At 34.9% G+C, this 14,939-nt stretch overlaps 1 protein-coding gene across 1 annotated transcript in view; it reads right to left on the minus strand.

Annotated features, from left to right (window-relative positions):
- The window catches only part of GLRA3 (glycine receptor alpha 3), a gene marked incomplete at both ends in the record, with an annotated part of 68,177 nt that overhangs the window by 37,912 nt on the left and 15,326 nt on the right, over nucleotides 1-14,939 (minus strand). The window contains 2 exons of the mRNA XM_079534803.1: nucleotides 6,256-6,323; nucleotides 11,498-11,625. Coding sequence (XP_079390929.1) covers nucleotides 6,256-6,323; nucleotides 11,498-11,625 — 196 coding nt within the window. The remainder of the gene's footprint in view (nucleotides 1-6,255; nucleotides 6,324-11,497; nucleotides 11,626-14,939) is intronic.

Consider the following 14,939-nt stretch of genomic DNA (forward strand, 5'->3'; position numbering starts at 1 on the left):
TTATTGCCAGAGTATTCAGCAGAATTTGGCCTCAGGATACTGTCTAAAATAAACCTGGCACCTGGTCTTCAGTTTGCTTGTTGCTGGTTTATGGTGACAAACAAGAAAAATTAACTGAATGCTGATCTTTGTTAAGGCAAAATTATCTACTCAGATTTTACCTCTATTCATAGTTTATATTTCTGCTCTTCTTTACATCCATATCAAATATACTGCCTTTCAAAAACACAAAATACATTGATATCATCCCTGTAACTAAAACTTTCTTTCAGATAGCTATTTCATACTCTACTATCCAATGGTTAAGCACTACTACTGCCTAATAATTCCATGGAGTGTTGCATTTGGAAACAGATTAAAAGCCACTGTTTTGAGGGACTAGGGAAAGAAGCCTGCCATAAGCTTCTGCAAAGGCATCCATTCTAGCAAAAGGAAAGCTTCTGACCCTTTTTAAAAATCAATTTAATCAGCTGTTTTTACTGTTACATTTAAACCAAATAAGTAACAGTCAAGGTTGTTTTCATTGATGCAAAGCCCATTTGCTGTACAAATTTCTGGAATTTAATCCTGGAATGGTCCAACCCAGTTGTCTTCATATTTTCATACTGAATCATTCATCAGTCTTAAAAGGAAGCAAAGAGTGAAAATAGACGTTTTCTTTTTCAGAATCATAAGATGAGCTGAAGAAAGCTGGAGTCATTTTCTGAGGAAAAACCTCAGTTATAGTTGCTTACAAAGAATATGAGAGCATGGTTATTTCATAACACAGCAAGAAAAGGTTAGGGAAAGTGATCAAATAATAAAGTCATACTCATAACCTTTCCAGAGGACAGGAGATGAACATGGTGAAACTATTTCTCCTCATCTCCAAATGTTTGAGTAAGGATGATTTCTGATGATAGAAAGGAACTGAATTTTTCCAGATTTAGTAATTCAGCTGCTGATACCTGACAACCAGTGTGCGCGGTATCAGCTGTACAGGTCCCTTATCCAACCCATTCTACTGCTGCATCATCTACTTTATGTTACAATTTCTCTCAGTGAATAAGATACTTCAGCCTCGTGTTTCTATGCAGTGTTCCAACTGGTCTTGTTCTTGATATACTGGTCCATACCATTGCATACTATTTTTCATGCAACTTTGATATCTTAATCAAATAGGTAAGCCTAAACATAATCTTTTGTCTTAAGCCAAGAGTTAGGAAAAACATCTAGTGTTGCAAAATATGCCATATTCTTATTTTTACTGGACTTTAAAATATGTAGTAGTCAAGAAACCTGGGGGATAAACAGTAAATTCCATTCTCTTTTCAGGCGCATTTTTGTTACATTTTGTAAACTTTCCATACGTTATGGAAAACATGCTGCAGCCAGGAATGGTTATACGATACTGTCTGTTTAGATAGTTGCGAATCCAGCAGAACTTAAAAGATGCCATGTTCTCCTGACCCCATGAACATAGGTTACAGAGGCACAGTGACCATAAGACAAAGGATGTCAAATAACTTGCCTTCAACCCATATGTGAACAATCTCTTAATTTGGCAGAATCAAGTCTACAACCAGCAGACTTGACAGAGGGGAGTTAACTATCAAATATGAGGGAAAATAGGTTTTTGGTATTGATGCTGTTGTAAATTATGAAACTATAAGGTAGCTTTTTTGTTCACTTATTGGATCAGGCCCTGGACAAGATGATTGAGTTGTGCATGTCCCCTTGTCATTGCGAGGGAGCTGAACTAGATGACCTTTAAAGTTCCCTTCCAAATCTAAGAATTCTGTGATTCTATGATAAAATAAGAATTGTGCAAAGTAGATCTTTCTGCCATTCACTTTAGTATTAACACACTGCTATTTCCGTTATACAGAAATTTACAGCGTATTTTCACCAAAGAAAAGAAAACATTTCATCATATTTTAGGTAATAAGCTAAATGATTCATTTAAGAAAAAAATTAGTTGGTGGAACTCATCTGCCTTGAACTTTGCAACACACCCAAGTGAACACTCCTTTCAAATACTCTATTTAAAGACAACCTAAAACAGGTAAAATAGAACATAAAGAGAAATGCTTACTTGAAGATGAAACCAATAAAATTAGAAGAATAATTGAAAGAGCTTAAAAATGGGTTAATGTAAGTTGAAGGTACATTTTATTTGTAAATCCAAGATAATCTTGTTATATCTGAGAGCACAGGAATATATGCCACCTGCTTCTTAACAACATTCGGGATAACACATCTTTTCAGGCTGAGTCAAGAAATATCCTTTGGCAGAATGTGGCATGTGGCAGGAAAAAATAACAAACATGCTTTTTAACTTGTTAATTATCTGCATTGATGTCATTTGCTATTACTTTTCTCAGCAAGTGTCCTTTTCAATCAATATGCATTAATCTAAGCATAATAATACATAGTAAATATAGCTGTACTACTGTATCAAGATTGAGTATTAATGACTTTTAACACTTATAAATTTTGAGGAATAAAATAAATTTTACTGGAATGAAAGCAGTAGTTTTGTTTAGTTGGCCCCACAGCTTAAGCAAGTGTTCTATAACCACTGCTTTAGTGATAGCTGCCAGCAATATGTATTAACACTGCTCTTAGAAACAACAGAATTTCTAAGCATAAGCATTAGCATATGCACTGCAAAGTGAAACATAACTCAAGCTATGTAGAGAAACTGTAAGCCACTCTAAGTATGTTGTGATAAAAGTTGAAACTTAAATTACAGTGCAACAATAAATAAATTTCTGCAGGACTTAGTTTCCATGTTGCCAATCAATATTTAACTCTACATGGACAAGCAATCTGATAGGTTTCTCAGCTTTTTGAAGTTGTGTGTGCAGATACTTTCCTTTTATCTTAAATAAAAAACTTCTGATAATATTGTGCAATTATGTTTAAAAAAAATTCTCGTCTTCCATGTTTTGTTAACATCCTGGTGTTGCTTAGATTTCTAAATCTATAAGTAAAAAAAAAAAAAAAAAAAAAAAGTAACATTAAGTAAGAAGTGAAGGATTGGACCTAGTCACTTGCATCAGTAAATGCAGATCAGTAAGAGTTTATTTGGCAAGAGAATGAATGTGAATGCCCAGAGAGGTTGTTGATGCCCCAACTCTGGAGGTGTTAAAGGCTGGATTGGATGGGGTCATGAGCAACCTGGTCTAGTATTAAATGGGGATGTTGGTGGCCCTGCATGTGGCAGGGGGGTTGGAGATTCATGATTCTTGAGGTCCCTTCCAACACTGGCCATTCTGTCAATATCACTGAGACATAATCAGCTCTGGTACTACTATTCAGCTCAGTAACACAGATCGTTAAGGCTGGACCCTTGTAGCACTGGTGAGACTGCACATCAAATACTGTGTTCAGTTCACTATAAGATTACTGAGTTGTTCAAGCACGTACGGAAAGATCAACAAAGCTGGTGAAGGGACTAGAATGCAAGTGTTATGAGGAGTGGCTGAGGGAACTGGGATTATTTTCCCTGGAGGAGGTTGAGAGGAGACCTCATCATTCTCCTTAACTACCTGAAAGAAGGTTACAGTGAGAAAGTTATCAGTCTCTTTTCTTAGGTGATGATAGGATGTGAAGGAATGGCCTCAAGTTTCATCATGGGCAGTTTACATTTAGATATAAGAAAACCAGTTTTCATGGAGAGGACAGAAAACACTGGAATGGACTTCCCAGGGAAGTGGTGGAGGTATTTAAGAGACATTTGGATGTTATACTAAAAGACATGACAGGACTTGGGTGATGAGTGGACTTGGTGATCTTGAAAGTCTTTTTCAACTTAGATGATTCTATGATTCAAGATATATCATATGAAAGTTTGTTTAAAGAGAATTTAAAATTATATTTATTTTTCATTGCCTCAGAGAATTCCTAACATAAATTAAGCTCCTCATATGATGAATTAAAATTACTTAGATTTAATTTGAATCACAGCTTCCTAGTAAGAAGTGACATACCATTTTTCGTGCTAAAAAGCACTTGATGTGCTTCTGAGATAGAGAAAGGAAATAACTATAGCCTGTGCTTTAAAGAACTGTGGAAAAAAAGGAAAGGTAAAAAGTACCAATTTCAACCATTAACAAAGTGCAAGTCAAATTAAGCTGCTTTTTTTTTTTTCTGGACTAGTTGTCTCTCCTGAACTATTAGACCTCACTGCAGAAGAGTAGATGGAGGTGGATGAGTTCAAGACAACCTCTGACAGAAATATGAGCCCTGCTGTGCACTGTAAGATCCCCCTGCACACTGACAAACTTCTTTGTTTCCTTCCATTTTCTTTTTTCTTTTTCTTTTTTTCCTGTTTTTTAACCCATTCTCTTGCTGTAATTGTTTATTGTGTTATTTGTAACCAAGGCAGCAGAGGGAGCTCAAAGATTTTGGTCATCAATAAGAGAAACAGAATCAGAAAGTTAGTACCAAGATCAACTAGAATGGCAGTGAAGAATAGGAACTAATATACAGGCTTCTGTAAGGTAATGCACTGTATGCATATCCCATTACTCAGCTGCTCCTTTTACATTCCAGAGAAACTTCCAGATACCACATGACAGGTCTTGTTTTGTACCTTTTGCTTCTAAGCTCTTTTGTTTTGTTTTAAATTGGAAAAAGGAGTACTTATCGAGAATGTGTAAGATTTACAAAGATGTCTGAATTATAAGGATTATAGTAAATAACAATTGGTAAAGTAGTGAGAATAGATAAAATTGGTAAAACTGTGGTGAATTTATTTTCTTTCAGTAAAGCAGTACTTCAGGTTTAAAATGATTCAAGATATTTTTAACTGTAATTTTAAGACAAAGGTGCTAACATCTTTTCAGAAGATATTCCTTTTCAGTTCAGCGGAGAAGTAGCTAATAATACATACAATCAAAAGTCCTATCTGCATAAAGGCACTTGTTCTAAAATGTGCGATTTGAGTCTCTAAGAGTTCAACAGCTGCTGACCATAAGCAAAAGTTCTGCACTGAGCAGTCAGTGAATATTATGATCAGAATATCAGCATTATGATGCAACACTTCCCCTAAGACCAAGGTTGTGCTTAAATTGTCCACTTTTGGCACACACATTCCCAGTAGAGTGAGAAGGTCTCTGGTTCTGAACAACTTTGGTATTTTCTATAATGTACTAACTGGAAATGTTTGTAATGGATCGGGTTGTGCAGCAGTATCTCTCAACTATTTTAATCAGTTTGCTTTCAAGGCAACTTGGAAAAAAAATACAATTCCTTTATAAATGTGTAACTATTTCCTAATGTAAGTTATTAATATGATTTTGTATAATGCACAGGTTCCAACTGACAGCTGAAATTAGGAAACGTTTTTAGCTTATAGTTTTGGGTTTGGTTTTTAATTTTTTTTTAGGATTAAATGTGAATTGGTCTCCAATTTCAAAGAACTGTTGTGTGTAGTTAAATGAGATGAACAATATACTAAAGGATGTAAGTAGTCCACAAGCATGCTGCTGCACAATAGTGAAGAGAGCCTGGCCTCAGTCATTTGATTCTTGAACTTTAGATATTTTTGTAATATTACATGTAAATATATTTAAAAAAAAAAAAAAAAGTGCTGTAGCTTTTACAAAGAAAAGGCACAGGTATCTGGTGTTACTCTGCCTGGAGAAGAGGGGAGACCTCATTGCAGCCTTTCAGTATTTAAAGGGATCTAAGAAACGAGATGTAGACTGACATTTTACACTGCATGCTAGTGATAGGGCAAGGAGGAAAGGTTTTCCAAATAAATAAATGAGATTTAGATTAGAGATAAGGAAGAAACTATTTGGTGAGGCACTGGCACAGATTGTCCAGAGAAACTGTGGATGCCCATCCCTGGAGGTGTTCAAGGCCAGGCTGGATGGGGCCCCTGGCAGCCTGATGTAGTAGAAAGCAACCCTACTCATGACAGGGCGGTTGGAACCAGACAATCCTTTATTTTCCTTTCAGCTCAAGCCATTCTATGACTCTACTCTCTCTGCACCGTGTCTATTAAAAAAAAAAAAAAAAAAAAAAAAAAAAACACAACTTTTTAAATAAAGTATATATCCTCATATGCACTATATGGAGTGAAATTTAAAATATTCATTTAACAATTCAAAAATTCAAAAAAAAAATTCAATTGCTAAATTAAATGCTCTGTTTTCAGAAGAGGATTTATTTCACTTAGTTCTGCATTAAAGATATTTAAAAATCAAGATAGAACTTCTATTAACTTGAACTTTAAACATTTTTTGAGATAGGATATCTCACCATGGTTGTCTCTGCAATGGATCCAAAGCTGTTTATAAATATGTTGCATGTGACATTAACTGGAGGACCTGCAAAAGAGGGAAAACAAACAAAAAATCATCAGTGTCTATTTCAGAATCAATGCATATTGAGTGATTGTAAAACAAATTGATGTGATAAACTATTATAAAACAATATTTGTTGATTTAAGAGGAAATACTGTTACATTCAAAACTCATTTAATGCAAAATTTGAATGATTTCTGGTATGTAATAGATTATTCCTTTCAATTTTTCTCACAATTACCCTACCAGACTGGCCAGTTTAAGGATTATATACAAAAGAGGGGAAAAAAAAAAAGACAGGAAAAAATCAACTAAATTTGAAATGTGTATTTTTAATGTTTTTTAAGTGAAAAATGCTTGCTACTTTTTATAACAGTTAGGGGGAAAAGTGACCTTTTTCTGTCAAGGCAGCTTTTGACATTATCTGTCATCACTGGTAACTGAAATACATTATTGCTGCTCTTATCTCTGCTACTGACAGGAACAAAAGTGAATAAGGAAGAATGACTTAAATTCTATTCTCATTTCTCTTAAATTCAAAAAATAGTTAAGAATCCATTTAAGCTGAATTTTTCTGTTACCGTGGGTCTTTAGCCAACTGCTGTTCTGCTTTATCTTGCATTTGTGAAGCATCAGTACTGGTAGAGCAGTCATTACAATAACTAAACAATAAGCCATCTCTTCATGGAAAAGATTTTAAATTACTTCTCTGCAAATCTCTGTAAAAATGGCATTGTGACATAGCATCCTAACTTCTCCATTATTTCTTATCAATCTCTGCTTATGTGCAATGGAAACAAGGTTTTCCCATCTTAAGGCTCTTCTGTCACTCTCCTGCACCTTTGTATTCATATATCAACTATCCATTTCAGAACTGGAAATGCTTGTGTTTTTTTTTTTTTCCAGTAGTAAGCAACCATTAATAATGAAAGATCTATACCTGGTCTTGCAAATAATTATGTAATATTTATTTGTTAAGAGTCACTGAAGTAATAGACTATTCTGCCACTGATGCTTTAGAACTAGTAAAATTTAGTGTGACCAATGAAGTTAACATTACATATCTGAACAATCAGAATATTCATTGAAAATTCTGCCAACAGGACCATCTTGGAACATCTAGCTTTTATAACAAAACATCGTAACTACATGTACGTCAATCATTCTAATACACAAATGTACATGTGCAATGCAGAATTTTCAGGTAAAGAGGTATTACTCTACAGTCACTTTGACACTCCAGTCATTTTGCAACTTTGTTAATTGTTTAGAGCAGGTGAGCGTATTTAATAGATCTTACAATTCAGTAAAGGCTTCTCATTGATAGCATATGGAATGAACTCCACAAGATGATAAAGGAAAATGGAAAAAAAAAAACAGGGCAGGTGAACAAAGGCAGAGTCACTAGAAATTACTAACAACTGTCAGACAAAATTGTATTTCCTTGCTGTGTAAGATTATTGGATAATTTGATTCCAAGGCAGCTTTCCTTTCTCAAATATCTATGTTGTAATACTTGTCATAATTTCAAATTTGGCATGATATTATCTTGCTTAAAATAGCACTGTTTTGAAGTGTAATTTTTCTTTATCAATATAGTTGCTTTTATAAAGGAAATAAACCCTGATGTATAATTTTAAAAGCAGCATTATAAGAAGACAGTTAATAGCTAGTTAAAAATAGCATAAATAGAAACTAAAAGCAATTCAGAAATGGTTTAGAAACTCAAACAATAAAGTGTTTGAAGACATTCAGTGTTAATCAAATGCAAAACCATCCTTGTTATGCGCTTATACTAATGGGCTCTAAATTAATGATTTCTGAGCAGAAAGGAGTAGATGCATTATCAGTGGTTCACTGGAAGCATGTTCTGTAGACATTGGGATAGATGGGTAGCCATAGAAGTAGATCATGAACTTCCATCCTGAATACTTCAAAATTTCTGTCCACCTTAAAATGATATATTAGGGAGAAAAAAATGTCAAGAAGAAAGTCAAGGTTGACAAACTCTCTAAACTACTGCTGAAAAAAAAAAACCAGCATAAGTAGATAGCTGGTTTTAACTTTGGGGGAAAAAAGAAAAAGGAATATAGTAGGGAGCAATATATAAACACAAAGTCTGTAAAGGTAAAGGAATTTTCTCCTTTTTTTTTTTTAATAAGGCATGTGTCAACAAAGTAGTGACCATATTCAACTGAACAAAAAAATAATACTTTGCACAAGTGCAAAGCATCACAATTTTATTGCCATAAAACACTGAGTCAGAAGTAAGTCAGGACCTACGTGAACTTAAGAAATTCCTAAATTAATGATTTCTGTGCTGTTTGTCAGTATCAAGGCAAAGAACAAATTACATTTTCCTATATGAAACTGAATGTTAATTTAAAATCTTAATTTAAAATCTTGTCCATGCAGAAATGTTATTGAAAGGAAAAAGAAAAAAAAGAAAAAAAGCAACATAAAATGATTATCTGGAATCTCTTATGTCTGTTTCTTTAAAACTGCTACCAAATTAAAAACTCATAAAGACAAAACTACAGTATTTGTTCTAGGACAAACACAGCTAACGAGAAAGTGGCAAAGTCACTTGAGGAGACGCTTATTCTTAGTGATAGATCTGAATCATTCTGGGCAGATTTGTTCAAACTGCATAGCTGTCTAGAAGATTTAGAATGTGCACTTTCTGAAAAAGAACAATGTCAAATTAGGTTTTGTCTCTTTAAATTCCAGTAGTTACAAAACAAGGCTCTGAGTCTTCTGAATTATATATTCAAGAAGTACTACACTGAATTCACTAATCTCTAAACATCTGTCTGCTCTTCAGTGGAGTCCCATCAGAAGGCTGCATTGTGTCTGTGACAAACTCCAAAATCCAATCCCCAAATCAATCCCTAAACTGTAATCTCCAAATTTTTAGCCCTTATTTGCAGGGCTTCGGGAGACCCAAAAAATGAAGAAAAACCGCAGTGCTTAGATTTTTCTTGAGGTCTTTCACTGCCTCTCAAAGCATTAGCTTAGGTTGAACCTGTAGTTTACATGCAAGGGGGAATAGTATGGAAACAAGGCACGATAAATTTAATAAGATTGTGATATAACCTGGCAAGTGGCTGAGTATCACATATTGTTCACTCAGCCCCTTTCTCAGTGGGATGTGGGAACTGGGGGAGAGGGGAAAAAGCAGAACTTGTGGATTGAGATAAAACTATTTACTAAGATAGCAAAAAAAGATAATAATTATGACCATATAAATATATGCATATATAAGAATATATAGAAAAAGTGATGCATAAGCAATTGTTTACCATCCCCTGAGCAGCAGAAGAAGGTGATATGAACTCACGCCCTTCAAAAATCCTTCCACATAATGTCATGTGGTATGGGATATCCCTTTGGACAGTGTAAGACAGGTATCCTAATTCTGCTCCCTCTCAGCTCCTTGAGCCCTACACTGTGAATGGCCTTGGCTATGTACAATATTTCTTAGCAGCAGCTGTAAACGTCAGTGTGTTATTAACATTGTTTTTATCCTAGAACAAAAAAATAGCGTCACACCAGACACTCAGGCAAAAATCCATTCCAGCTGAAACTAAGACAAGATCAAAAATAAATTAAAAGCTTCTGTTCATATAAGAAAGCAGTTTTAGATGTGGAGTGTTTTGCATTGCTTTGCAAGTATTGTTTGATACACTGACCCTCTGGAAAGCACATCACTGGAATATTCCTCAATTCCCCCGGGTGCTTCAGACAAGCATTGCCTGAGGGACTCATACTGTATAGACATACAGTACAGAGGGATAGACATACAGAGGGATATTGGTCATTGTTGTAAATCTTTCAGTGAAGTGTTTGAATTCCCAATGCGTGTTTATCTTACTTGAAAAAGATCAGCAGTGGTAATTAACTAAAAATGAAGTATTTCCAGACGTGCTAAATCCTTGATAATGAGTTTATACATGCAGTACTGACCGTTTATGGCTTACTGGTGAGGAAGTAAGTTGACAAACTACTTACCTTGTACTTTTGAATTATTCTGGGCAAATTTGGCAAAAGTAGCAAATAACAATGCTTAAGAGTCATTATTACTGAAGTTACTGAGGTGTGGTAATCTCAAACTATAAAAATCAGTGCCAGACAAAAATTAAGTTGTAAAGGTAGCAACAGATGATTCAGAGGGGGAAGGCTTGTCTGCTCAAAGGGAAAGTTTTGTGGTAAACATAATAAAAAGCTGGAGCTAAGAGAACTCATTGCAATCAAAGCAAAGGGAGAGGCAACTAAGGCAAAATAAGAGTAATATTTTAAATCACAACAGGTTTATCCTTTCTACAAAAGTGTTCATATTTTGGAGAATTTTAAAGACTAGTAGCTTGATATATAGATTCAGAATTAGGGCTAAGTATAGTTCCACTACATTACTGGAATTCTGCATTCTGAAAAAAGGTGTCAAATCTACCTGAAATTCCCAGACTGCAAAAGTCAGAAAGTGTAGCGTTTTTGTGTTTTTGTTTGTGTAATTGCATGATAACATATTGGGTATGTATGTATTATCTTTCTATTAAATATGCCTGCATTTGAGTAGTATGATTTGTGCTAAAGAACATGTAGTATTTGCATTTGCAAACTTTGTACTTCTTACTTGAATCTTCTTTATGATGAATGTCAACAAGGCATATAACAACAATAATAATTCTAGTTATCAAGAACTTGCAGTTTCAGAGGAGAACTGAGAAAAGGGTAAAGAACAAGAAGAAATACAGTCCTTCTTGAGGCACAAGAGGAATCTAATGTTACAGGAGAATTTCATTATAGACTTGATGACTAAGACAAACTCTTGAGTTTGATTCCGATGTTATGTGCATAATATACTCCTTATATCCAGCATCAGGCAAGTGTTTCATGCAACTTCCTTTCTAGGTTACTTCAGACTACTGTTGTGCTAGTTGGGAATTCAAATCCATTAACAAGTATTTCAGGAAAGAGAAAAAAGAAAACTATTAGACAGTCCAAAAATAGTTATAAGACTAAAAATCTGCATTAGTTCAGCTGTAAAAATGATAGGTATAGAGCGTAACACTACTGAAACCGTAATAGAAAAGGGAATTCACTTTAAAAAATAAGCATATTTCTAGGTTTTCATATTCTTTCTGTCTTTTTTGTAAGAACAAATACTGAATTATTTGGAAGTTTACGTTTGAAATTACCTTTGAAATTTGGTCTGATCCTTGCATCGTATCCCGACATCCTACCCATTAGTTTATCCAAGAAATCAGATGGTGACATTGGCATGCTACGGGATCTTGCACTGTCTGTTTCCTTTGTAGCTACCAAGCTAAGAACAGGTGGGGGGAAGAAAAAAAACAACAGAAACAAAACATTTTGTTAGATATTTTGTTAGGAAAACTGATTTTGCAGAATCAATCACTTTATTCATTTGTGTATGAACAGGAAAACAGCAAAGTTGATACTGCGTTTCATGATATTTAACCTTCAAAAAATAGTAATAGCGAAGAACTAGAAACCAGTGTTTTTTTTTAATTTGTTATTTTATATGCAAATGTTATTTTTTAGGCTACCTACTCTGTTACTTCTTCCTCACGACTACTTGAGATTAATTACACTTCTAGTCAACATTTTTTTGAAGTATTACCACAGAATTAAAAAAAATATATTAGAGTTATGCATGTGGGATATCATAGTTTGGAATCTGCTCTAAGATTGGTCTATCTGACTGGGTATGATGTTGATCAGAAGTAAAACCTGTGAGGATCATTCATGGAAAAATACTACATCACTAGTTTTTCATCAGTGAATGTTTCATGTTTATATTTAAACATAAACCTACATATCAAACGGTCCCTTGGCAAATGGTATTCCTTTACATTGTCTTAAAGGTTCATTTTCTATTAAAGCAAAAGTGACTGCTGCAGTCGGAAAAAAACTTACTGAATGAACTATCTTAGGGCAAAATTTTCATCTCAGGGCCACATGGAAAATGTCATCTCCTGTAGCCTCCTCTCCATGTGTGTGCAGAATTCCCACTGACATTCTAAAGTGTGTTCTGCACATGTCAGGAGAGAAGAATATCAGCATTGTGATCAGCCATGTGGACCTGAAGAAAAGGTCTTTATTATCATGGAAATCTTACTTAACAGCTGGCAATCATTATAAAAACAACACAGCTAAATATATATGAATAAAATTGTGAGTAGCATTACATAACTAAAGCCACTCCTGGACTTTGGATCCTGCACTTTGGCTACAACAGCTCTAGATAGCGTTACAGGCGTGGGGCAGAGTGGCTGGATGACTGTAAAAGAAATGGAGCTGGAGCTATTAGTCAGTCCTTGGCTAAACATGAGTCAGGAGTGTGCTCTGTTGGCTGAGAAAGTTAATGGTGTCCTGGCTTGTATCAGAGATAGGGTTGCCAACAGGAGCTGGGAGGTGGTCTTCTCATGTGCTTATCACTAGAGAGGCCACACCTCAAGTGCTGTGTTCAGTTTTGAGCCCTTTGCTACAAGAAATGCACTGAGGCGATGGAGTGTGTCCAGAGAGGACAAAGAAGCTGTGGAGGGACTGAAGTACAAGTTTTATGAGAAGTGGCTGAGGGATCTTTAGGCTGGAGGAGGCTCAGGAGAGACATTATTATACACTACAACTACCTGAAAGGAGGTTGTAGTGAGGTGAGATTTGGCCTCTTCTCTTGCATAGTTCGCAATAGGATGAGAGGGAAATGACTTCAAGTTGTGCCAATGGAGGTTCAGGTAGGATATTAGGCAAATTTCTTCTCTGAAAGAACGATCAAGTACTGGAATGATCTGCCCAGGGTGGTAGTGGAGTCACCATCCCTGGAGCTGTTCAAGGAATGTTTAGATGTTGTACTAAGTGACGTTGTTTAGTGAGGAAATATTGGTGATAGGTGCTAGGTGGATAATCTTGGAGGTCTTTTCCATCCTTTATGATTCTTTAATTTTGAATTCTGAAGAAAACAATAAATAGGTTCTGCTGTTTGTGCTGATTTCTGGTAAAAACTGTGTTGCAGGAAGATATGAATCTCTTCTCTACTTCTTTCATTGCATTCTAACAATACCAATTCACTGTTTTAGAAGAACTTATATAAAGAATTCTTTAGTATTAAGTATTGCAAATTTGGATACTCACAGCATACATACATAGAAATCTCTAGACTACTGTCATTTGCTCATATTTTAATTGAAAAATGGTTATTACATCTTTTATTTGTAATAGTAAAAGTGAAGAGAATTAAAAATTTCTAGTAAAGTTGATCTGGTATTTATGTGAAAGTTGATTTGCATATTTCTACTTTATTTATAAATCTCTAATTTGTTTTCTCTTTCTAAATCTTTATGAAAAAATTGTTATCACCTTCAGTATTGTGCTTCTGTAAATGCTTCTACAGTCTCCTTTAGTAGCTAACCTCATTCATTTCTTCCTGTAGCTGGAGAACACATTCTCTTTCTAATCCAGTAAATATCCAACTCTTCTCATTTTAGTGCAGTTTGAAATTATTGCTTCTCATCCTGTTCTTATTGACCTCAGACATTATTTTCACTACCAAATATTCTTAATTATCCATCCTAAATACTAGACAAAAGCTACTCAGTGAATTGTGGTAAGAATGATGGTCAGTACTGCGATCTATCATCTGGAGTTAAAATCAAAAAGCATCACAACATCACGAAAAAAAACCCCACTGAGTTACATTCTGATGAGGGCAGGGAGGTAACCTGACTTCTTAAATGCAATCCATTTAAGTAGAATAAGTACTGTGAAAGGTAGGATAGTACTGTGAAGGAAGGATATTAGCAGTGTATTGATCAGAGCTGTGGATAGAGTTGGAGAAAGTAGTGATTCAGAAGACAATTCAGAATTCAAATTGAACAATTCAATTGCTGTGATAAAGTTTTAACTGTGCTAGTATTATCCATTGGTGTGGAAAGGTTAAAAGAGTAGGAATAAGAAGGTCAGTTATTTCATATGATATTCATGAGGCCAGTCCTGGGACACTGCATCAGATCTTGTGTTTTACAGGGACATCAGAGCATTAGGAAAGGTAGTGAACAAGGCTAGTAAATCATAATCTGAGAGGAAGGGAAAATTCCTTACAGTAAAATGTTAGAAGTTTAATCTGCTTAGCTTATCAGAAAGAAGATTGAAAACTAATGTGACTGAAGTGTTTGAGTACCTCAGAGGGGCAGAAAGCAGTGGACATTTATTCTAAGGAGAAAATGCAGAATAATTAATGAGAGAGAGAGGTAGAAAAATTCAAATTGGAATTTAGATGCACAGTTTGGATTATAAAGTTAATTTAAGAGTATGTGAAACTGTCACATTCAAGGTTTTCTGAAAGAAAAAAATATTAACATGTAAGATACTGCTTTTCATGTATGCATAGTTTCTTGAGAGAGAATGAAAAGAAATATAGAAGAGAGAGAGGGCTTATTTCAGAGTATACGTTTCAAGTCTCACACAGAAAACTTCAGATTGCCAAAAGACACACTATAGACTTGAGGAGCTTAAGGAAGGGAAGCAGTGAGAGTAGTTCAAAGTAGAAAATGATGCCTTCTCATGGTTTTTCTATCCGGATGCTGGGTAATAGGCTTGCAGCTGTTGGTCCTATAGCCT

Source organism: Tetrao urogallus (genome assembly GCF_951394365.1).
Source record: "Tetrao urogallus genome assembly, chromosome: 4".
NCBI lineage: Eukaryota > Metazoa > Chordata > Aves > Galliformes > Phasianidae > Tetrao > Tetrao urogallus.